This window comes from Mytilus californianus, unplaced genomic scaffold (genome assembly GCF_021869535.1).
Source record: "Mytilus californianus isolate M0D057914Y unplaced genomic scaffold, xbMytCali1.0.p SCAF_2, whole genome shotgun sequence".
Taxonomy (NCBI): Eukaryota; Metazoa; Mollusca; class Bivalvia; order Mytilida; family Mytilidae; genus Mytilus; species Mytilus californianus.
The window spans coordinates 91,599,472-91,625,813 of NW_026262668.1; the positions used below are offsets into that span (position 1 = coordinate 91,599,472).

At 31.0% G+C, this 26,342-nt stretch overlaps 2 protein-coding genes across 4 annotated transcripts in view; one reads left to right on the forward strand and one right to left on the reverse strand.

Moving 5' to 3' along the window:
- LOC127728455 (beta-galactosidase-like) overlaps positions 1-7,329 on the reverse strand; it is a 29,375-nt gene extending 22,046 nt beyond the window's left edge. For 2 of the 3 annotated variants that reach the window (XM_052235840.1, XM_052235839.1), the window contains exon 1: positions 7,243-7,329. In XM_052235840.1, the coding sequence (XP_052091800.1) occupies positions 7,243-7,308 (66 nt within the window). In that variant the 5' untranslated portion in view covers positions 7,309-7,329. Of the gene's footprint in view, positions 1-3,581; positions 3,720-7,242 lie in introns of those variants that run through there. The other variant, XM_052235841.1, reaches the window with a different exon arrangement.
- Positions 7,330-14,393: 7,064 nt separating this feature from the next.
- The window catches only part of LOC127728449 (kinesin heavy chain-like), a 34,476-nt gene continuing 22,527 nt past the window's right edge, over positions 14,394-26,342 (forward strand). The window contains exons 1-6 of the mRNA XM_052235830.1: positions 14,394-14,829; positions 16,935-17,022; positions 22,422-22,495; positions 24,372-24,476; positions 25,153-25,201; positions 26,256-26,311. Coding sequence (XP_052091790.1) covers positions 14,677-14,829; positions 16,935-17,022; positions 22,422-22,495; positions 24,372-24,476; positions 25,153-25,201; positions 26,256-26,311 — 525 coding nt within the window. The 5' untranslated portion in view covers positions 14,394-14,676. The remainder of the gene's footprint in view (positions 14,830-16,934; positions 17,023-22,421; positions 22,496-24,371; positions 24,477-25,152; positions 25,202-26,255; positions 26,312-26,342) is intronic.

Below are 26,342 nucleotides of genomic sequence, written 5' to 3' on the forward strand. Positions count from 1 at the left end.
AACTTCATATACAATATCAGGTTTATTAGTTACAATATGAATCCAATATTTCAGGATTTTAAATTTTCTCAAAATATGCAATGGCAAATGCCCAAGTTCACCATATAAAAAATTTGTAGGGACTTTCTTGCCAAGTTTCAAAACAAATCTACAAAATCTATTATGTATAAGCTCTATATCACCAGCACGATGAAAACCCCATATTTCAGCCCCATAACTTAAAACGGATCCAACCATACTATCAAATAGAAAAATCTGTTGTTCAGTAGTCAGATACAATTGTTTCAAAGAATTTATTTGTGAAGACAACGCTCTTGATCCTTACTGAGATAAACGCTTTTGAGTTTGCAAAAATTTTCCATTATAGTGGAGCAACACACCGAGGTATACATAGGAGTGGAGCAACACACCGAGGTATACATAGGAGTTCACAATTTCTAATTCTCTGTCATTGTAATAAAAACGGTTTACCACAGGCCTCCATCCATTTCGAAAAACAATAACCTTTGTCTTCTCCGTGTTCACTTCTATGTTCCATTTATTACAATATAATAGTAATTTATCAAGTAAATGCTGCAACACATTCGGTGATTTTCCAAAAAGTACAGTATCATCAGCAAATAAGATCAAATATATTAAAAATCCACTTAAAGACACAATGTTATTATCTGATTCAACAGAAATATCTTGAATAATGTTGTTAATAAAAAACAAAAACAGCAGAGGAGATAGAGGTTCCCCTTGTTTAACACCAAGAAAATTATCAAACGCATCTGACAGCACTCCTCCGGATCATACACGAAGACGCACTGAAGAATATAAAGTTTTAACAATAGATACAAATTTATTACTTATGCCATTATTTAGCAGTTTGTATATTAAAATTCTTCTGTGTAGCTTATCAAAATATTAGAATATAACCTCTTTGATATCAGGACACAGGTAGTCAAATTAGGACAAGTTCCACCAACAAACAGGTTCAAGAAATGAAGCATACAGGTAGAGTGTGTCATTAATAATCATGAAGGAAGTGTTTTATAAGTGTATGTATAACTGTGGATCTTTTCTAGTTGTGTTCTTTGTCCTTTCAGAGTAAATTCACAAGTGTAATAATTCCATGACAACTGTTCTCTAGGACTTTATTTTTGACGGAATAACAACACACTAGTGTGAAGACGATATATTATACTAGTACACTTTGACATTTTGTAGTGCAGAAAATCTACACATCTGAATAAAAGAATGCTTTAACATAAAATTAAAAACTTATGGCTACTAAATTCTGCCTCAAATAGAAAGGAAAATACTATGAACACAAACATTGATATGAAAAAATATGTCCCTGACTGCTCTTCTTCATCATTTGTTCATATGATTTATTTCAGCCAGTTGTTTTAGAATTTTGTAAACAAATTTAAACAGGCAATATACTTCTACAGGTAGAGACAACATGGTATGGGATGAAATCTTTTAAATATTTTACAGGTTGAACATGAAATGATCCTACCTGACCACTTTAGAAGTGAAACATTTCAATTTCAAAATTTTATTAACTCATGGAGGGGCAGAACATGTCACTGCAATGCATACTCCTAACAGGGATGGGGTAATCGTAATCTGTAATCGTAATCGATTGTAATTGATTACATTTTCCCCAGTAATCGACAGTAATGTGTAATCGAAGACATTTTCGATTACATGTAATCGTAATTTAATCGATTACGGCAAAAATTATGATGTAATCATCGATTACTTTTCGATTACATTTCGATTACTTTGAGATATAACCTATTTTAAATAAAAATATGTATGTACATGATGTATTCATCACTTTATAGTACAGATAAAATAGAATGTATTACATTGTAATATGACTTAAGAGTTTATCAACTGCCTTATTTCTATCTATTATCTCAAGCTGCATTATAATCAACTAGATCCCCTACCAAATTTTACTTGATATTTAGGTTTTGAAACAAATGAACTTATGTGCTTGTCAATAATTCAAGACCTTTTATATTAAAATATGAAAATAGATTTAAGTTAAGAAATGAGTCTTAAGTTAATATCTGTTCTACATTAAAGTAGTAAGCTTATTTGTATTAAAATTGCTTTAGGCATAATTTTCAATAAGAGTTGGAATTTTAGCTTTGAATAGATAAACAGTAACTGTTGATCTTACAATGTTATGATAAAAAAAGTTAAGAAAGTACACCAAATCCTTTTGACAATGAACCAATGGGTATGCATCGAAATTCTTTTTTTCAGATATAGATACATGTATCCCTTTTTGACACAATAAATATATATTGTTTATAATTTGATTAGAGAATAAAAAATTTAACAAACTTCTTGTCTTTACTAATCAGAAGTTCAGACTTCTAATCAATAAGATGCAGACTTTGTTTTCATTTCAATTATGTCTAATTAAGAAGGAGATTTACATTATTTTTCCCCAGGTTATAAATTGTACTCCATTGACAGTTTTATAACCTGTAATTAGGGTGGTTATCCAAACATAAGGATTAATTCATTTATGTCATTATAACTATAATTTCAATCTTTAAAATTTGCTGAACTAATTAATTATTCTATGGTTTTAAATTTTTTTTCAAAGGAAACTTACAACATTTTAATCATCTATGTTAAAATATACCTGTTTTAACAAGTATAAACAAAAAAGCTAACTTAAGTAAGAATGAAAGCAAATTTTTGAAAAAACTTACAATATAAATAACTGATTGATGCAATGCGATGTCATCTCTTATTTATCTTGACAGCCAAAATTTCAAGAAATTTTGAATATTTCTGACCTTCAGTATGATATTCCATCTAGAAAACAACTGTGAACTTAAAATTTGGTAACAATGCTTTAAATGCTGTTTTAGTAAAGTTCTAAATTTCGACTATAAAAAACGTTGAGCAACATAATTGTGTATAACTTACTTTATTATTTTTTTTTGTAATTTTGTAGCATGTAATTGACAGTAATCGAAAAGTAATGTAATTACTTTTGATAAAGTAATCGATTGCAATCGATTACAAACAAAAATTAGAGTAATCGATTATTAATCGATTACACAAAAATCCTTCATGTAATCGATTATTAATCGATTACATATGTCAGTAATCGTGCCCATCCCTGACTCCTAACATCTATTTTATTCATTTATATGTTCTGCTTAATTTCAAAGAATTGATTTATAAACAGTGCTACAACAGATTGCTTAGCTATTTTTTATGTTTTTGTTGTCTGATTATTTTTTCATGCTTAGGATTTATGTTTTGCATGCATGTCATGTCTTCTCAATGACAATATATTAATTGTTTTATGTTAATATTTGCCAATGTCAATAATATAGCTCAGTAGAAGGTGTACTTTCTATGTATAATCATATATGTAATAGCTATTATATCTATGGCATAATGTTGTAAACATGTTCTACTTCAAAAACGCTTTTTTTATTGGTATTTTGTACACACAAACATAATGTGGATTATTTTTCTTTTAAAAGGGGATTACACACAGTACAATATTTTTAAAATAAAACTAGAGGCTCTAAAGAGCCAGTGTTGCTCACCTAGTTCTATATGCATATTCATCAATGGACACTTCTCCAACATTTGAGACTAGAATATTCTTCAAGACTAAAATCTCTTTTGTTGAATCTGTATTGCAGATCATATTTTCTGTTTAAAGTTTCTATCTTCAATAGGTATTATCCAAAAAACAAAAAAGTGTTAAAACTGTCTTGAGAGCAATAAATCCAATAAAACAGACCTGCCAACTATCCTGATTTTGGCGGTATCATCCCCATTTTCATTCCTCAATCAGAATCCCTATATCAGGATCGTAAAACAAGTCAAAATCCAGATTTTCACAAAATCTACCCACAAAAATTGTTGGTTACCGATTTTGAAGTTTTTCTGATCAATTTCTATAAATCTATAATTTTACCTGGCAACATATTTATGACAAGTTTACGACCCCAAGTTAATCAATGGTCACAACAGGTGTCATAATCTGTCGTTACAGGTAATCTACTTATCCGATGGGTCATAATGATCCTCAAAATTAATTAATTTGTAAATAGAATCGGTCAGTTGACATTTCAATTTTAATCAATTTATCATGCGATCACAATTTGCAACGTTTACCGTAGTATCATGACAAAAGCGTAATTAACTGAAAGACGAAAACTGTAATGAACTCATTATGAAACATCGCTTATCTTGAAATCTGTGAAAATTTTTGTAATCAGACGTGTTTCTGTCCAGTTTTGATTTAAAATCGACACCATATTGTATTCACTTCTACTATGTATAAGCCACAGCCGGTAGGAGCACCTTTGAATACCAAGAAAGGGGGGGTCTTCATTTTGTATCCTTTATTTTATTAGGCTATTTTTCTCTATTCTTAAGTTATTTTGCCAATTAATAAGTACAAGAATCATGCAAATAAAAGAAATCAAGGCTTGTTAGCTCATCATCAGTCTACCAAAAGAAAAAAAAAGAAGAATTAAAAATCATTTGTTCAGAGAACAATTGAAGGTCTTTCCACCCGAAACGATATATTTTGATGTGAAAAATATTAAAACTCGGTTAGAAATGTAATTTTCAGTGTCAAATGATAGCTTATTATACGCTGAATTTAAAAATATATGGTTTCTAAACATTTTTGTTTGAAATATGGGGAATAATTTGTTACTTCCGGTTTGAAAAAGGTCACTTCCGGTATCATTTGATAGTTTACTTGACACTGATTCCAAAAATATATGGTTCTATGTACTTTAACATTAAATATGGACAAGAAATAGCTACTTCCGGTTTACAAAAGGTCATTTCCGGTTGATTTTTTCAAGGTCATATGGCTTGCAACTTAATGCACAAAGTACCATAGCTTTATCAGGCATACATTAAAAGTTAAAGCAAAGGTCAAAATCTAGAACGTCAAATCAAACTTTGACCTTGACCCTAATTTCAAGGTCATGAAACAAGGGCCTCAAATCAAAACACTCTAGGTCTCTACTATATATTGTTAATGAGTTATATTACCATACAGCTGATATTAGATATAAAAGGGGCGAAAACTCCCATTAAATGTCTATGTACCCTTTAAACTAAAATTTACGTGTTACGACATGTCGCAACTAACAATTCTGTAAAAATATTTTGTCGATATTGTGTACAATCTCTGAAAATAAGAGATACAACATGTAACAAGCCAAAATCAAAATTTAGAATATGACCTTGACCTTTGACCTTGACCTTACAGGCCTCTACAATAACTTTTTTTTCAACTTGTCCAGTAGGACAAGTACATACCAAAACTTACTTGTCCGAATGAAATTGTAACTTGTCCAAAAAAAAAATCTTAATAATAACCTTTTTTGCAATTTAAGTTGATTGAATTAAAACAATAGAACAGAATTTGATTTTAACATATATTTTGCAATACTTTTAAAAAATATAAGTCGTGAAGAACTTAATCTAGTAATGTCACAGGACTTAGGTTCTAGTTTTCATCAATGCCAAAGTCTCATCAGACTCTGCACATGAGGCACCATCTGATAGGATTGCCAATGTACACTCGTTGGATTTGTATCCTGTTTTTTTAAGTTGAAAAAAGTTTATTCAAATGCAATCAATAAAAAAAAGAAGATGAGGTATGATTGCCAATGAGACAACTCTCTGCAAGAGATCAAATGACACAGAAATTAATAACTATAGGTCACCGTATTGCAAGTACTAGTACTGTTTTTTTCTACATATGATCAAATATGATTTAGTGAATTTTATGGTAAATAATTTCGTTATTTTTATTTAAAAAATATTTTTGTTAAAAAAATAACCGGTATGGTATTTATTATAAAGCAACAGAATAAGGTAGGAAAACGAGGTACTGATTTGTCTTGGTCCCAAAATGTCTCCTGCGTTACCAAACTGTCTATTAATTATGTCTATTAAATATGTCTCCTACGGTGCCAAACTGTCTATTAAACTTGGAAGGAATCGCTTCCGAGCTGGTGACGAACTGTCTTGTAAAGTTACCTCATCTATAAAGGCAGGATCAGTAAGACTGGTTTCCGAGAACCTGTTAAAAAGTACCTGACAAAGAACCAGTTTTAAATTATCGATTGCAAGTAAACATGTCAAATTAATACTTGTTTTTATCTTCTTTTCTTGATTTTTGTTTATAATTACTTTGTTCATCAAAGTTGGATTAAATTTATTTTCTGCAGAATAATTTTACTTGTCCCGTCGGACAAGCTTGATATAGCTTTTACTTGTCCGACCTTTTTTTCCTCTGGTACCGGACAATCGGACAAGCGTTATTGTCGAGCCCTGCCTTATTTTCTTTTTTTGAACCGAGGACCTCAAATCAAAAGACTTCAGGTCTCTATAAGTTATGGTTTTTTAGTTACAAATGCACATCATTTATATCAAATGCATAAGGGGAAATAACTCTCATATGGAGTCTCTGGATAGCTTCAGTCAAAATTAATCAAATCATTCTGAGGATATAATGAGCAATTTGGTAAAATAAATTAGTCGGTTTCTTATGCGGTTGCTACGTATAAGTAATAACAAGAAAAACAGTGTTCAGGGAGATAACTCTTATATGGGAAAGTATTCGGTTACGCGGTGTCAGTTTCAAAAGCGTATTAAACTGTTCAATATCATATACCATATGTCTAAGCGACATCTTACGAAACAAAAAAACAGCAAAGTAAAAAAATTAGGCGGAAGAAAAAAAATAATAATCAGAACAAAACCAATAGGTCTTTCCACGGAAAAGTGGAAAGACCTAAATTTGAGACTATTTCAAGAGTATAAAACCGTGCACACAGAAACGCCGCAAAAATGTTAACCCTTAAAAATCTGGTCGCACACTAAATCCCCCATGGGGATTTTCAAAAGTTGGCAGGTCTGATGAGAAGACAACTGTCATATTCATCAACAACAAAAAATGTATATGTAAGCTAGATAACCTATTTGCATATTTTGTCTTGCTCATCATTTTTGCTTTTTGAAGTTTTTATCTATCTTTTATAGATTTATGATCTTTGTATAAGCTAACGTACGAGGAAGACGACGGACGCCAAGTGATGCCAATAGCTCACACTGGCCCTTTGGACCAGGTCAGGCAGTTAGAGTGTTCGAGGAATTAGCGTTGGTCAAAATTAAAATTTGATGAAAACGTTTTAAACCAAAAAATAAGTTATCTTTTGTAACAAATACCTTTGCTACATGCATGATCATTAATAAACAGATGAAAATGAAAGTTGGTAACATGTAGGTCGCCATTTTCAATTATATTGTTGAAGTCATGTGATTAGGTCATATGACTGTATTATGAATTCGTCCCTTTTGAAAGTCCGTCCCTGTAATTGATAAAGGATTTCAGTAAAGTCGGCATATACACTGGGAATAGTACACTATTGACAACAGAGACTTATATACACATCTCTCGGCTAACAATAAGATAAGATAAGACGAATCATTTTATTTCCAGTAGTGGACCCTTTATGGGCAAAATCAGTATAATGATTATTATAGTAAACAATAACAATATAACGTCACAGTACCCAAATTGCTCCGAGTATCCAAATTGCACCCATTTAAGCAAAAATGAAGCAGCGGAAATCTTACAAGTTTTCTTAAAGATTAAACAATTTGCATTTTTTATGATTTGACATTATGCACGTCTTTATAGCTAAATATATTCGAATATACATAAAACATTCACAGTTATGATAAGAAGGGCAAAAGATACCTAAGGGACATTCAAACTCATAAGTCGAAAATAAACTGACAACAGCATGGCTAAAAAAGAAAAAGACAAACAGACAAACAATAGTACACAAAACACAACATAGAAAACTAAAGACTGAGCAACACGAACCCCACCAAAAACTGGGGGTGATCTCAGGTGCTCCGGAAGGGTCAGCAGATCCTGCTAAACATGTGGCACCCGTCTTGTTGCTCATGTTAGCACAATCGGTAATAAGTCTAATTCGGTAGGTCACATTCGGGAAAAGGGGACGGGATTGTAGTTACGACTTTAGGAACATATCCACTACCATCTGTGAAAAGGATATTTCGTAACGATCAACCAACTCGTGATGGCGTCCGTAAAATTTACGAAGGGATGATTTCAACTTCACCACTTGGAACTCTTGGTTTAATAGCTTCCTTGTGAGCAGCAACCCTCTATCAAGGAAATCATGATAGGAAATACAAGCCCTAGAGTATCTTATCAACTGGGAGATATATACTCCGTATGCAGGCGCTGCTGGAATGTCACAGTGCTACATTAAAATGGATAGTTCACAATCGGGAAGCAGATTATCAACAGATTTTAAAAGTATACACTGGAAAAAGTAAAATCTACGGAAACACGACGTCCACAAAAAGTCAACTTTTTAAAATGATCAATTAAAATATGTTACAGACATCCATTTCTTAAAAAATGAAAATTAAGCATGGGCTATTGTCAAGATGTTCTAAATATTTAGAGAAATAAAACAAAACATAAGCTAGTTATTCGAATTTTACGGAGGTGAATTTAAGCATGGATGCAATTTGGGTATTCCTCATTACAGAATCAATGTTCATGGATCGTTTGGAGCTCGGTACAAACCCATTTTTCTATGATTTGATATAGATTCAAAATTAAATTGGGGGACTATATAGTTAATAAGGATACATCTACAAAATAAACACAGAATGGAAACTTTTGTCTGGATCATAAATAAACTTAGGTGAAAAAACTGTCAAAATAGGTGAAATTTGGGTACCATCACGTTAGGTTATACAAAAGAAAAACAGTTCAAACATGAAATATATTATGAGTTAATATAACCTATTATAAACTAAGAAAGTATTTTATAAATTTGTCTCCTGCAATAAAATCCTGTGTTCATATTTTTTCAAACCCTTAAACCCATTCTGTTATATAATTCAGAGGTATGGGGAGGTTATAATGTTGCTTGTAATAAATTACAATCCTCCTTGTTTAATCTTGAAAATATTTATAAAAATCTGCAGTGTGAGAAACTTCATCTCAAGTTCTCCAAATTTATACTTGGTGTACACAAAAGGAGTGTAAATTTTGCTGTATTATCAGAACTGGAGCGTTTCCCCCTACATTACGATATTGTAAAGTTAATTGTTAAATATACTGGTATAAATCTTCCGACAGAATTCACTCTGTTGAAAGACGCTTATAAATGCAGCCAAGAGCTTCACAAATCTAACATAACTTCTTGGTTCTCATTTGTTAAAAAATTATTAGAAGTTTTTGAAATTAAACAAGAAGTAAAACATTTTGGACTATTTAAATTTTTGAATATATTTAACATATTAATTCATACTAACTATATTAACAATTGGTATTTTAGCAAAAAAAGGGTTCTGATGGAAAATTGTTCAATTTTTTGAAATTTAAACAAAATTTTGGTTATGAAAATTATCTCTCTTTGGTTAAGAACTTTGATTTTAGAAGAGCTATTTGCAAATTACGTATTTCTGCTCAGAAGCTTCAAATTGAATTTGGCCGTTTTTCAAATATTCCACGAAATGAAAGAATTTGCAAAAAATGCTCCTCTGGTTGTGATGACGATGAAATCCATTTTTTAACTTCATGTGAAAAATTTAACTCTGATAGAGATGCTCTCTTTGACTTTGTTTGCCAAAAAATTCCAAACTTTTCTTTACTGGACAATCAGCAAAAATTCATTTTTTTATTAAGCTGTGAAGACAATCAGGTCCTTAATGCTGTTGGAAAATTTATTAAAGTCAATATATGACTTAGATCTATTTATTTTTCATATAACTATATTATATACTATAAACAAAGACTTTATTACAGTCTAATTGTATTGTGATTGTGTATTTAAATTCTATGTATGCTAATCAATGTTCTTTTTCCTTATACATGTATTTTCTATATGCCCCTTGTGGACCGGCCTTAATTGGTAATAAAATATGTTCTATAACCATATCAACCATAATGTTCCGAGTGTTTTTTTACCATGCACCAGAAACAGCACCATATCCATAATGAAATAAGCCTTTGTAAGTTAAGCCCTCCTCGTGGCCGATGCATATGAACAAATATTATAGTTGTCCAAATGCAGGAGTCACTAAGGGTAGGTGCATACAGGGCACTCAAGCAAAATAAACCGATATGAATATTTAAGCACTTAATACAATACATCTAAAAACTAATGTTCAAAAAATTATTATCTAGTCCTCCTCCTTGCTGATGCACATGGACAAGAATATTAAGCAGTTATTCAAACGGAGGAGTCACCAAGGGCAGGTGCTCAAAAGACATTGTAATATGAAATGTAAAGATTAAGTGCAAACATTATTGGGATTTTGATGCAGCCTCTAGCACAACTTGTCCCAATACTCTGAGAGAACAAAATTCACAAAAACAAAATTACAGACAAAGGTAGAAAGCATAAGTAGTTTTCTTTATTTTTTATGAAAGCACACATTTCGTACGAGATATCATTGTTTTCATTACTTATTAACCAAGTTAACTGATCCTTAGTAGTCAACATATCAAAGTAAGCACAATACTTCCTAGCACAAAGTAGTAGTTTGCGTCTCTCATTATTTAGTGAATTGCAATTAAGAAGAAAATGTAATCCATCTTCAACCTCATGCAGAGCTTGAGCATATAGGACAATTTAAGCTCTATCCAGAAATAACCTGATATCTCCCCTTTTCAATCTTAAGTCCGGGGGTTTGTGCTAACACACGCAACCTTGTCATATTTTTTCAATAATATCAACACTGCGGATAACAGATAAGTATTATTACTGACAAAGTTATTTTTATAAAGTACATAAGAGCATAATTTGCTACTAGCATGCATTTGTAATGTCTGTTCCCACCTGCTTGTTAAAAAACCCAGTATATTATGTCCCAGATGTACAAAATAACAGCAAGACATGAGCTTTGACGCAAAAATAAGGAGATGAGGTATGATTGCCAATGAGACAACTATCCACCAAAGTTCAAATAAAGTGGATGTAGTGCTCTTTAACCAACTATATCATATACAGAAATCATGCAGCTTCATGCAAATATATGAAGTCATATATCACTTCTTTACTGAAAAGGTTTCTGGTCAACACCTCTACGCGTGCACTGCTTGGCTGGGGATACTAGCAACCACTGAAATATGATTAAAAAAATACTAACAAAACTAAAAAGCATAAATATAATTCCTAAATGAGTAAAAATGAGACGTCATAGTTCTGGCCACATATGGAAGGTATTTCCATACTAATTTCAGATATGTTTTATACCATAAGAGGTTTAAGTATCCACATATTATATAATAAAAATATTTGTACTTTTTCTATCATTTTCCCCGTTAAATTTTTCAAATGTCATTCCGCTATTGTGATTCAATATAAACAATAAGGAGTATACGTATAAACGAAATAACAACCCAAATACACAATAACTTAGATCTAAATAAATACAAAATCTGACAATTGTAATTGTAAATAACTTTGAGAAGACTATAGCTGTGTTTTCCAACACTGCGCAAAGTTTTTGCGGGACCATATACATTCAATACTGAAGTTGGGTCCTTGCTTGGAAGAAGAGTTAGACAAACGACTAAAAAAGTAAACAAACAACTGACATCTATACGGGTCAACATACGGTGTCCAAAAACGGGGAGTATTCACTTACATAGAAATAGGGCAATTAAAAAAACCATAAGTCGTAGAAATACATACAACAATAACATGACCAAAAAGATAAAAACGATGACAAATAATAGAAAATAAAACACCACACAGAAGACCGTAAGATTAAGCAACGCAAACCACAGCTAAAACAGGCCGGGGTGAACTCATGCGCTCTGGAAGGGTAATCAGATCATTTTGTTGCATTAAGGACACCTGTCGTGTTGCTAATGGCAAGTACAAATTCTATGATAAGATATAATCGAAGAAAGAGCCGGACGGAACTGTGACAACAACAAGTTGAACATAGCCGTGATCTTGTTTGATTTATAGTGTTTTTATAAAGTATGACTTGTCCCTTCCAAATAAAACAGTCCATTTGAGTGTGCGTTTGACATTTTTTTTAACCAAAGTTGGACTAATTTTTTCGATTTGTCGTTAAGATAAGAATGAGAAATACCGTTGAAAGTTTCAAACTATACCAATATCTGCTATTTACACCTAATTCCATAAACTATCCGGGCCAAAGGGAAAAAGCCATAGATATGACTTTTGTTCATCGCCAATCTATAAAACAGAAAAAAAAAGGAATTTAGCGATATCCAAATTGAAAAGAATAAAGGGAACTTTATATTTCAAGATAATCACCAACACAAATTCAAGTCTATCGTACTCGCTTACTCGTCTAACACAAATCTATATATATATTTAAACTAGATTGAAGGTAAAAGCAAAAAAATATGGCTAAAATTGTTATTTCAGGGCAATAACTCTCATAAAGGAGTACATTGACTGATTTGCAGATCCCGAGATTACTATTGCACACATTATTGTTGTGAAATAGTGGCCTCTTGTAGATCCTGGTTTGCTGATAATTTAGCTGCGAATAGTTTCTCACCATCTAATTAAGTTTTCACATAAAAACCACATACGGCAAAACTGAGAGCAAATTGTGTTTTGGATCGAGATACTTGAATTCCTATAACGAAAAGATTGACGATTTCGGGCATTTTGAGCTAATTTTAGATTTTGTGGTGCTGATTTTGGTGTTTACATTTTCTCTGTCTTGTATAGATACTATATAATATCGGAACTGACACAAATTGGGTTAAATAGTTTTTAAAGGACAATAAATCCTGTAAAAAGTTGATTTGAGGTTTTGAAATGTATATAAGAATGGTAGATCATCACGTGCATGTTTATCTTTTTTATGTGACGGATTTCTCTCATTCTGTTGTTATTTTTAAAATAAACGCAAAAAATAAGATTTGATCTATATATTCTATGCCAACATGGAAACATTTTTGTTTTACCTGGCGGGAAAAGGCGAGATCAATTTTAAAACTAGATACCATTAAGATGATTGTATACTGATTGTGGCCAAGTTCGGTCCAGATCATATCTTTAATTCACGGTGAGCGTAAAATTCACTATGCAATGAAGTCATGGATCAACCCATTTATTATTTTTTTGCATGATAAATTTAATGTTAGTTTCCGGAAAATCTATTAAACGAAACGATTAATATCTGTATAAAAAGGGAGATGAGGTATTATAGCCAATAAGATTGTTATTCACTAGGGTCCAAATGACGTAGATGTAACTTGAGTAACTATAGGTCACTGTACGACCTCCGTCAATGAGCATAACACATGTACATACCATATAGTCAGCTATAAAAGTTTCCTAGTTAGGCAAGACAAAATATGAAACAATTAAGTCAAACAGAAAACCAACGGACTGATTTATAATTGATTAGTTACTGTGCTTGTCTTAAAGGTTTTGCCCTTTCACTATAGCAGAGACCTAGCTTGGACATGATATATTGACCATTCGCAGCAGAGACATATAATACTCTGACAATACCAATGAAAAAGAAATTCAAATAAAAATAGAAATAGATTTGCATTTCTTTTTAATTGGTATTTGAAATATTTTTATTTTCATTAAATATTTTGCCAAAAAGGGACTTCTTACATTTAACAAAGCATTACAGGTTAAACAAAAATGCATTTCATCTTCTATTTCCTCATTACAGAGTGTGTATATTCCATTTTCTAGTTTAATATCAAAGTAACGACCTTTTCTACTTAGTTTATGAGCTCAAATTCTCCGACAATCTTGTTAAAATACATCTTTGATGGTATGATAATTTCAATAAGTATGGTTCAAAATTAAAGTTTAATTTGAATAATCGATAAGTTTAACAATCTGATTCCAAGAATATGTATTATTTTGTCTTTTGTTTTTTGTCCACATGTATTATTTTGTCTTTCATCAGAGACATATAATACATGCAATCAGAGGCATGTATATGTCGTATATACGTCACTCGTATTAAAGAAAAGTATAAAACGGGAATTCAAAATTGGCAAACTCTCAGTTTGTAAATGTGTATTTCGAATGCATTTAAGGCCCTTGACTTTTCTTTTTTTTTCGTTGAATTTTGACGTCTTAGACACAAAATGTAAATAAATAGTTAAAATTAGAGCCGAACGAACATTCTTAACACTAAATATTAACTCTCGTATATTCATTATTTATATAAAAACTTTTCGAGGTTAAGAGATATTCCGCGGGAAATACCTTTTCGGTTAGTATCGAGCTTTTAAATGCAACCAAAGAAACGGTTAGAGGAGTTCGATAGCTCGCAAACGTCATTTCCCATCATTCAATAGCAATGATGGAAGAAGGAGGAGATTTTGTTCGGACGTTATAAAAATATTGTGTTCAAGGCGATCGCCGTGTCATCCTACTACATTCTGCTCTAATTTCTGCTTAGTAATTCATTGATATATCCAAATCGCTTAAGATATCTTTCTCGTAACTCTTTCATATTGCATATTCACTGTCTAATTTTCCGTTTAATTCAGCTCATGATAAATTCATGATGGTGTGATTCACATACATTACATTATAAGCATTTGATGTTTACAAATTGAAAACTGTACCGTAAATAATGTCGACACAGTCACCTGCTCCACCAGGGCCTCCTCCTGATGAATGCAGCATCAAAGTAATAAGCAGGGTTCGACCATTAAATTCCTCAGAAGAAAAAGCTGGCAGCAAGTTTATATTGAAGTTTCCAACCGATGACTCTATAAATATAAATGTAAGTGATTTATACAAACAATAAATATATAATTTTTTCTTAAAATTATATTGCTTCAACTTTAATCAATAAAACCATACAGTGCTGTCCACAAATGTGATTAGGAACTGCTGGCAATGGGCTTGAAAAAGTTGTTGCTTGAAAAACAACAGTTTCAATAAGCGTATTTACACTTTTGGTATTTAGCTGAATTTTGTCCCTGAATGACCTTAGATCTGTCTGCGAATAACCTTTTGACATCAAGCAACAATCAATTTTTAATTATGAGGTCAATTTTTTTAAATTTTGAAGTCAAATTTTTCGGGAACTTGTGTGAATTTAAGTAATAGCAGACAAGTTTGCTTACAATTGTAAATACATACATTTGTATCCCCCTTTTGTGCAGTACAGCAATTTCTTGAAAACTTCCTAAAACTCAATTATCAATATGAACTGGAAAACTAATATTTATTACATTTGTACCTGACAACTATATTTTATTTGGAGTTCTACTGCTTTTATAGATAATAAAGTCTATAATTTTGAGAAATATGACATTTTTACTCATAAAGGTTGTTATCAGATATAATGCAAATCACTTTTTGCAACATTAGTGAACTAACTTGCGTTCCCTAGTGACCCACTTTTAATTTCAGACTTATTGTGTGATGGTAGAATCACAATCTAAGACTCCTAGTGTTTTCAGAGTTACATCAAAACCAAATTATACATGTACATGTATCATTTAATGTAAATACTATATTTTCATTAAATACTTGAATTAAAATTTGTTAAAATGTACTCTAAAAGTTAGGATGACCTGAAAGTTGGTCATAACATTCAAACTGTCAAATTCAAATGAGAAGTCATGGCATAAACAAACATTTCACATCTCCTTGTTTTTGTATTATACTTTTTGTAAGGACAGTTTTACAGCATGAACTGCATTGAACTACATGAAGTTTTCTACCTTTTTTGTAAAAATGTTTCAGAATAATTTATGGAATGCAAGAATTTAAAATTGAAATGATTTTAATGCCTTTTAAAAGTAAATTCCTCAGGAATCAACCTCACTTTTTGATTTTGATAACCAAAATAAAAACTGGAAGTTTTAAGTTAATCATAATAACAAATGAAGCAAACTTCATCAACAGGTTTTGTTCTGTTTATTAAATGACAGGAAATCACCATATTTTACATACATTTCCCCTAAAGGTGTTTTAATATGACTGATTATAGTTTCACTCCTTTATTTTGCAAGAAACTACTGTTGATGTTTAAACATCTAAATCTTGTTAGGCCACTTGCATGAATGCATGTTTCATTATGAAAGTAAATGAAATTCATGTTTAACTCGTGAACGAAAATTTTTCTGTTATGCATTCAACATGTTGAATCAAGGTTTAATTTTTAAATCAGAGTTGTTGATATCCTTTGCTCAATAATGCAATAACACATCTGAACTTGATCAATACATTCTCCTGTCAGAGACAAATGTATGAACACAGTTTTAAAGTGATTAGCCATCATTCAATATTTCTTGGGGAATTAAAGCAGTAATTTGGGGGCCCTTTGAATTTTCATACAATGCCTAGTGACAATTATTTTACTGAAACACATTTTAAACGAAAATTAATGCAAAATGGCAATTGAATCATTTGATTACAATTTTTTTCATGACCTACATTGTAAATCCTAAAAACATGTACAATTTTTTGTCATTGTTGATCCTTTAAGAATAGGACTTGTCTGACAGATATGCCATCCTGGACCCTTGACCCTGTCTGATTCATATCTATCAAATCATATACAGGTAAAACACAAAAAAAAAAAAAACTGTAGAATACTGGCACAAAAGCAATAACATTTAGGAATCTTGAAATAAGAGACAGGTCCCGACTAATCTGAATTGTCTTTGCTACTGTTAGGAAGTTAATGTAGCTCTACGATAACTACATAGTTGTCGGTTGCTTTGTGTTGCTTGTAGTCAATTGTGGCTGTTGATAACATAACATATTATAGAATAATCCAGAATTTCATTCGTACTATCTGTTGTATATAATTATAATTATTTGAAATACAAATGTACATGTAGTTCATTGAAAAAGTATACCTTTCTTTTTCAGGGAAAGTTGTTTATTTTTGACAAAATACTGAAACCAAATGTTACACAGGAAGATGTTTATAATACAACTGCTAAAACAATTGTCGCAGGTAAGTACTGCACTTGCTCTATATAATTTTACTATTCCCAAAAAATACAGGTACAAATACTTTTAATAGGCTAAATATACCTTATTTACAAGTCTTAAATGTGATTTGGATTTAATTCATATTTAGAGAGGAACGTGCTTTTATGAAAACAGCACTTGTAGATTAGAAATATATTGTACATGCAGTTGTGGAAAGAATCAGTATGTTGCAATTATTTCAAAATTGAGTTCATCAAATATGCTTACATATGTCAGTTGGGCGAAAAATGTCCTGTAATCACTAATCATGTCAAATCAATTAACAAATGTTTAAATTACCCTATGTAGCACTTTAATTTCAACAGATAAGGTTTACTTTGAACTAATTTACATTCACCAACTTGACAATCAATAAAATTGCTGCAGCAGACAGTATTGATTTATGGATGTCTGATATGATGCCCTTAAATGTATATTATGATCCAAACAGTCATTTGATTTTTCATATCATATTTTTCCTTTGAGGCAATTTATGTCATCATAAAAACCATGTTAAGGCAAAGGAGAAAGTAGCTATAATCCTGTCCTTAGAATTTACTAGAAACAATTTTTTTTCAAACATTATTTTATTATCGTAGCTATCAAATCTTCTCAAAAAAGAATCAACCAACATGGCTACCATGGCTAAAAATAGAACATAAGGGTGAAATGTGTTAGTTTAATAATTTCTTGAAACCATAATAGAAAGAGAAAATCAAACAGGGAAAAAAAATGCTAGACAGTGAAGATCTATCTACCTTGTTGCCATTTCCACATAAATTATCAGATGACTCCTTACATAGGAGTAATTGCCTTTGATGACATGATGAATTTTCTGTGAATTTTGGATGCTTATCATCGAAATTGTGAAAAACAACATGTTCATTTTGGAAGCATTATTATTTGCCCACACAGCTGTATCTCATACCTTATACTACGCCAAAACCTCCTGTAGGAAACACTAAAATAGGACAGTTCGTTCATGTATATGTATCCTTAAGCAAAGTATGATTGTTGTTTGTAGAACATTTTGGTGTTAACATCTTTCACAACAATTGACTCCTACATACATGATTAAAAGCAAAGTGTTTAATGTTAATATTGTTGTCAGTTTGTCTTCAAATTTTGAGTTTGAATGTCCCTTTGTTATCCTCCGCCTCTCTTTGGTAGCATTTAAAGCAGTGACATCAAACAATTCTACTAAAATGACAGGTCTTTGTTCCTTTTGAAATTCAAATATTTTGTGTTATGATATATTAAAGTAGGATTTTAGCATTCAGAATGGAAATATTGTGATGCAGTTCTATATGGAAATGGTCACTCATAATTTAATTTGTAAAACACAATGTAAAATGTCATTCTTGGTCATAAACCTCAAATCATATTTGATTTAAATATTTAGATATCAAATATATAAAAAAGATCCATCTTAAGGTTTTAGATATCATGAACACATTTTTTTTGTCCTTGCACATGCGATTACCCCAGTTAGCTTTAGTTGGTTGTATGTTGCTTAGTATGTTTTGCTTGTTTGCAATGTTCTTTGGACTTTAGACAACTTTTATATTCATGCATTTTCCCATGAATTTATAATGTCACAATGCTTATGTTATTACATCATGTAGTAAGAGCTGATTGTATATTGACATAATTTATGCAGAATAACCTCCGATCCACCAGCAATAACTCATTTATAAAAAAGAACCCCAAACTTGTCTATTGTTTTATTTTTGGACATGGTGTTGTCAATATATAATATTTGATTGTTCTGTTATTGTCTTCTTATTTCCCATAAAAACTTTTATGATATTGATTTTGAAATGTAATTGGTGAAAGTAAGTTTAATATTAGCTATGAAAAGATATTTCATAGAATCAGCTGATTAATTGATTTGTTAGATCAATACCTGAGTCATGTGCAGGATGTTACTTAATGATGTGAGGAATGTTTCTAGTCAAGGTTAATCCCAGTACATTTAAGTTTGAGTGTCTTATTAGGGTTTTGAGAGGATTTGGTAATGTCTGAATTTTCTAAGAAGTCTATAGTACAATTATGTAACATTGTCACAATTTTGACAAGCCTTCTGTATATATATCTTAACTCAAATGCTAAGGAATTTGAACACTGAATATTAATTATTCTGAAAATTTGAATAAAAACTATATTTAATTTTTCACTTTATAATTGATTTTAACATACAGGTAGATAGCAACAAAATTTTATTTTGATTATCCTTTTCCTTTTTGAATTGAAAGAAAAAAGTGTAAAGTCTCTTGGTTTAGCTATTGCACAATCTCTTACTTTGCCAGGAATTTCTGGCAAGACTTAAGGTTGGGAAGTATGGAAAATATTCTTCTTTATATAAAATAGCTTTTTATTTTTGCCAACTTATGACACCAAACATCTTCTTAGGCGTAATAAAAGAGATATCTTAATCTGCTTTATATTGTCTACAATATGAAATATTGCCCTCGTAAAACAATAAGTGTTGTTAAATGATTTCATTCATCCCTGCCTTTCAATTAGATAGGACTTCTTTAGGGTTTATGTTTTATTTTAATCAAAAAAGACCAGTCCTTTTAAATGTGATTTTATTCAACTTAAGAAAAAAATCTCTATAAAACCACAGAAAAATGGTAAGGTTAGATTTCAGATAGAATTACTTATAATGTATCCTGTCTTAAACCTCACTGATGAGCTATCAATGAATACAAAACAATAGCAGATAGGGTGTTACTTTTGGCATGAGAACATGTTTCCATTAAAGATATTACTGACTTTCAGTGATAGTTATTTATAATATGATCTTTTATTGAAATTGATTTTGTCCCTGCTATTGAAGATAAAGATCTGATGCACAACCATAAAATACTGGTTTTATGTCTTTACTTATAAAACAATATTTGGGTGTGATGATTTGGATAGTAACCAAACTATTTCACTATTTTTACATAACTGATAAGTGAAGTAACAAGAATCTTGACAGTAAATTCATTTCAAGATAGTGGGCAGAGGGGTTCTTCTACTTTATTTCACATCTAACCCCTTTAAACATCTGTAAATATTTTATTTTGCTGTCTTCTCATCACATGTATTATATAATACACATCCATGAGGGTGTTAGAATGATTGGGTGTATCTAATAATTTACACTGAGATATTAAAGTAAATGCAGAAGGATAAATTGCAATGATTTATTTTATGGCAAAGCATGATAATGCAGAATAGTGTAAATGATTATAAATGATTGTGGAAAATTGTACAAAATATAAATGAAAATGGAAATCTTTATGTGTAAAAATTATTTGAATTTTTTTTAAGTACAGTTTAATGTTTTCTTATGTTATTAAAACCAGAAAGGTGATTAGACAATAATGTGTATTTTGTGCAATGTAGATAATATACATTCCAGATCAGATTTGAATTACACAGCTGCCAGATGTTTTGTCATAAGTCCTTTCATACATTGTATACATACCAATAATAACATATGTTTACCCTTCTGCCAATTGTTTATTAATTTATGATAATTAAGGTTAACATAAAAACAATCTTGATTGCTTTATTAACTGTGGGCTAAATATCATCCTAGTACGAACCCTGAAAGAGAGAGGGGGTTGTAGGGAAGAGACCACTCATTGAGGTCAGATGATTTATATAAACATTCTACATTCAGATGTTTGCTATAAATTAATTAGACAAAATCCTAAAAAAACAAGCATTCTGAGAGTATTGCATGGCAATACATAGTCCCCTACCGGGTAAAAATTCATTATACTGGAACAAAATGCTAACTTGTTCTATAACTTGTCATGGTGTAAACAAAAAGAAAATATCAATTCAATATCTTCAAGCATGATTAAACACTGTGTGGAAAATTGATTATATGAGTGAATTTTTCAAGTCCAAGGACCTTAACTCTGCACAAAATAATCAGACAGAAACAAAAATTTGAACTTGATCTGTAACTTGTCATGCTAAAACTATATACCAATTATAAATCAATATCTTCAAGCATGATGAAAAAAAGTGTGGAAAACACTCTTACATTAGATGTGATTAATAGTTTTCTAAAATTAGATATGATGCAATACAATGTATATTTATTTTCAAGTTATAAACAAATATAATTAATAGTTCCAAAAATACAGGTGACCTGACAAGAGGTTCCCTAAAATACAGGTGACCTGTCAAGACATGTTCTCGCTTAATACAGGTGACTCTAAAGCTGGATACCTTAAATTTAGCTCTGTTATATATACATACAAAATTTTAGGGAAGTTCAACTCTAGATATTTTTTTTTGTCTGGAAAGGCAGGACATAGGTGTTGCTTTTCCGGTGGGGGCTTCAACAATTGTTAAGTTTTCTTCTTAAGTCAGTTTGATAGGAACTACTTGTGATAGATCAATGACTTTTTCTGTAAAGTTACATTACTATTAGTAGATATCAGTTTGACAACTATTCCCAGGCCCTGTCCCCTAGGTCATGGTCCGGTGACTGAATTAATTATCAATTTTCAATGTTAAGTTTTCTGCTTAAGTTAGTTTGATAGGTTAATGATAATTTCTTTAAGTTTACTATCAGTCCATATCAGCTCATGGAATAAATCTTGGCCTTGTCCCCAAGGTATTTGTTCAGTGACTTTGAATTAATTGGTAATGTTGCTGTCCATCAGATTGTCTTTTTTTCGAATTTTGTGCAGACAGGCGAGACTTATCTCTGTGTCAACAGTTTATTGAAAGATAACATTATTGCCATAGCATTATATTTATTCACATTGAGTGGTATGGCATTTGTTTTCTTTATTGACATGTTTCACCAGGAAAATGTTAATTCTTGTTCTTCTCCAAATATATGAAATCTTCCCAAACTTAATCTTTTTTACACATCCTCGAAAATGCAGTTTTTGCTAAAAAGTAGTTTTTCATAAACAAATTGACAGAAAAGTGAAATATAAAAAAAAATCCACAAATGTCCATCGATATCTTTAATGATTGAATGATTTGTAAGAAATTTACAATATTGTTGTAGAACTGCACTGTGCAGTATAAAGTACAACCTTGATTGGGGATTGGATATTGAATTAAATTCTTCACATCAAAGTATTACAAGCTTAAGGGAGATAACTAAAAATGTTTAAAAATTAAAATGATGTTGCCATGTTGATAAAAGTCTATGAAATACATTGAACTGATTTATTAGAATATAAAACTGATAACAGTTTGTTCTTTGAATTGAGGACAGAGGTCGAAGGTAAATACATAAAAACCTTTCTGTATAATATGTTAAGAAAAGCCCTTGAGTGCTGTAACTAGAGGAAATATCTGCTCATTGTTGATTATTCTGTTCAGTATATTTTATACAACCAATTTCTTTTTTAGATGTATTGGCAGGATACAATGGAACAATATTTGCCTATGGACAAACATCTAGTGGTAAAACTCACACTATGGAGGTAGGATCAATGAAATAAACATATTGGCCCAGCTTGATACAAGTTTGACAATGTTCTTTTTTAAATAAGCATTTTCACTAGAACATTTGTATCTTAAACTGATATTTTCACTAGTACATTTGTATCTTAAACTGACATTTTCACCACTAGTACATTTGTATCTTAAACTGACATTTTCACTAGTACATTTGTATCTTTAACTGACACATGGTAACCACTAGTTTTGGTAAACATGCTGATTTCTTGAGTGTAATCCATGTTTATTCCATATCTTTTTTAATTCATATTTTTGGTTTTTTTTTACCACACTTAACTAAAAGAGCGCGTGTTATTACTTGGCATGCAGTGAAATTTAAAAAAGAATCTAATAAAGCTCCATTTTAAGGTTAAGCACCAAAAAGCAATCTTTTGTTCCTAAATTGTAGCTGGTATTGCTTTGGCAATTAAAAGTAAAATAAAGAGCTAGAACACCAGTCTGATCGTTTTTCTATTATTGAACAAAAGATGGGGAATCTTACAGAATTATGCAGAATTGCCATTGTAACAATAAATACAAGATAAAAAAGAATTTAAATAAATAATTCTGAAATGATTGACTTCATATGTATTTATTCAGGTTGTTTTCAGCAGGACTTTGCTGAGATAGTTGCTTTTTAATTGTTATTCTATGACCTTGCCTAACACAGCAATTCTGTGCTGCCATAATGTACAGAAGGGGAAAAAAAATTTTTCTCAATAATGATTGATTGATTGTTGGTTACTTAATGTCCAGTGGCAAATATTTCATGCATGTTCAGGACGAGAACAAATTAACAATAGATAAAATAAAATTATAGAAAATAAAGACATCAACGCCTTTATTTTCTACAATTTTATGTACCTGTAGAGAGACAACTATTGAATACCACTAGGTATCCACCCTTACTTTACCGCTACCACACGTCGACCACTTCAGGGTGTTGGTTCACTTTACCCATTACAATAAATACAATGCCACGGGAAAATGAGGGTGTATTGGATAGGGACAGAAATTTAGCCTTGCAACAGGCCACCTACTGACCCCTCAAAGAGTTGTTGTAAGGGTTCTTAACGTGCAAAGAGCGTGGCACTCACCCTACAAAAGGCATCAGATTTAACCTCCCCATTCTGACCTGACTTGGCTGCGAACTTGTACATGCCACACAGCCACATGAATGCCCCACTTTGACAAGGGTTTGACTGCCGGTCGGAGGAAGACCAATGGTGACCATATCTCTATTCCCCAGTCACCCTTGGGGGTCATCAATAATGGTTCTGATTTTGAAAAGTCTGAAATGTGCTGAAATTTTAATCATGACTTATGACAATTGAGCAAATCAAGTTTTGGTTAGAGAATAGTTCAATCTGGTTACCAGAAACAGGACATATAATTTTTATGCCTCCGCTGTAACTTTAGTTTGCCTCAACCAAATGTTATGAAACTTATACACAATGCTTATTACCACAAAACACAGATCAAGTTTGAATTTTGGTGGCGTCACTTTTATCGTTCTAGAGTTATACCCCTTTTCACATGGAAAATTGCTGAATTTTTCGTTTTTGTTCTCTAACTTAAGTTTGCCTCAACCAAATGTTATGAAACTTGTACACAATGCTTATTACCACAAAACTCAGATTAAGTACGAATTTGGATAGGGTCACTTTTATCATTCTTCAGTTATGTCACTTTATAACGTTATATGCAAGCAGGAGCATCATCTGTGTCCAATGGACACATTCCCCATTTATTTTATCTTGTGAGAATTTGATTTTCATTTTAGAAAAAAGCTTGATTTGAGAATTATATAGCAGTTAAAAAAATATTTTTGATGTTACCATGATTATTTTATATTGACAGGGTGTCCTTGGAGACAGTCATATGCAGGGTATTATACCCAGAATTATTGCTGATATCTTTAACTATATTTACCAAATGGATGAAAATTTGGAATTTCATATTAAGGTAGGTTAGGAAATTTTTACAAATGTTGGTTGAAAGAGGTAATGGCAAGGTGTTTAAGTTAATAGACTTATTTGTGTCAATTTATAATAACATCACACACTCAATGCTATTATTAAGACATAGCTATTACACAAGCAAAACTTACAAAAATGGAATATTAGATATACAATATGTTTATGTTGATTAATCAAGAGGAAAAGAACTGGTAATTTTTTTTTTTGTGTCATGTTATAAGTATATATAACAATATTCACGATAAAACTTTGAATCTACAGGCCCAGAGCTTAACTTTTGGAAAATTTTAGCTAGATTCTGTCAGCTTGTAGAGATGATTTTTACAGGCCCGAAATCAATTTTACAAGCCTGGGCTGCTGGGCCCGTGGTTAAGCGTGAAGACTGATATAAGTTAACTTATGCACATTTAACCAAATTTGTGTCTGAATTTATTTCTCAGAAACCAACAATGATTTATGTACATCAATGGTATTCCAGTGCTACAATTTATTTTAGATATTTCTGATGTTTCTTGCAATACAAAATTAAAAATCTTGGTGTCATCTTGTTTTTCTAAAGCTTAAACATAATATGTACTCATTTATATTTTCAACAGTGTACATTTTTTATGTAATTTATGTATTTTTAATTTTATAGAATTGATTAAACTTTGAATTTCCAGGTGTCCTACTTTGAAATCTACATGGATAAAATCAGAGATTTGTTAGACAGTAAGTAGTCTTAATGGATTGGTGAAAATAAACATTTCCATTTAATTTAGTTAAATATACTGTAGCCAGTGGTTCAGTATTGGCATGATTTAAATGATAAATTTTATTGGAATAAATAATCAACCAAGAATGCAAATCTTTACTAGTTTGTCTGTTGGGTTTTATGATATCAGCCTTATTATCCCAGAAATGTGTACCTGACGAAGGTTTGTCCAGACTCACATTTTGTATGCACAGAAACCATATTATAACCCGGCTGCCTCATTTAAAGGAAAATAGATAGTGACACACCTGTCTGTCTGTCCTTCAATCACAATTTTGGTTTCCAGATGATGATACTTATAGTACCACTTGACCAACTCTTTTGAAATTTAAACAAAAATGTCATATACTGGTACTACAAAATCTTGGTTAAATTTGGTTTTAATGGTTTTCATATTCACTGTTCAAAAGTTATACCCTATTGTTACTTTAAAGAACTGGAATTTCTTTGGTTTCCAGATGGTTATTTAAGTACCATTTAACTTGGGTCAAGTTTGATTTTGATAGCTTTTACATCCATAGTTCTAGAGTTATGTCCCTTAATGACTTTAATAATTGTGATTTCATATTGATTACTAAAGTACCACATGACCAAATCTTTTAAAATTTGAACACAATGTCATATACCATATAATACAACTCTATTTCGATTTGAAGATTTTGATATTCATCGTTCAAGAGTTATGTCAACTTAGTTACATTAGAAATGAAATTATTTTGGTTTTTGGTTGAGTATCAAAGCACCATTTGACAAAATCTTTTTAGATTTAATCATAATTTCATGACCCATATGATACAATTCAAGTTCATTTTGATGGTTTTGTCCTGAACCTTTCAAGAGTTATGCCTTTTAGTTTTGTTAAACATCATCAGAAATATCCATCATATTAGTAAAAACATTTAAAACATAAGCACTTTTTCAAATAAATATGAAAACAACAATAAAAACATAATATATATATATATATATAAATTAATGAAAGAAAATGAAACGAATCTTTCTATGTTTCAGTTTCAAAGACAAACTTGTCAGTCCATGAAGATAAGAATAAAGTGACATATGTCAAGGTAAGTTACAAAGTTTATAAAAATAATGGAT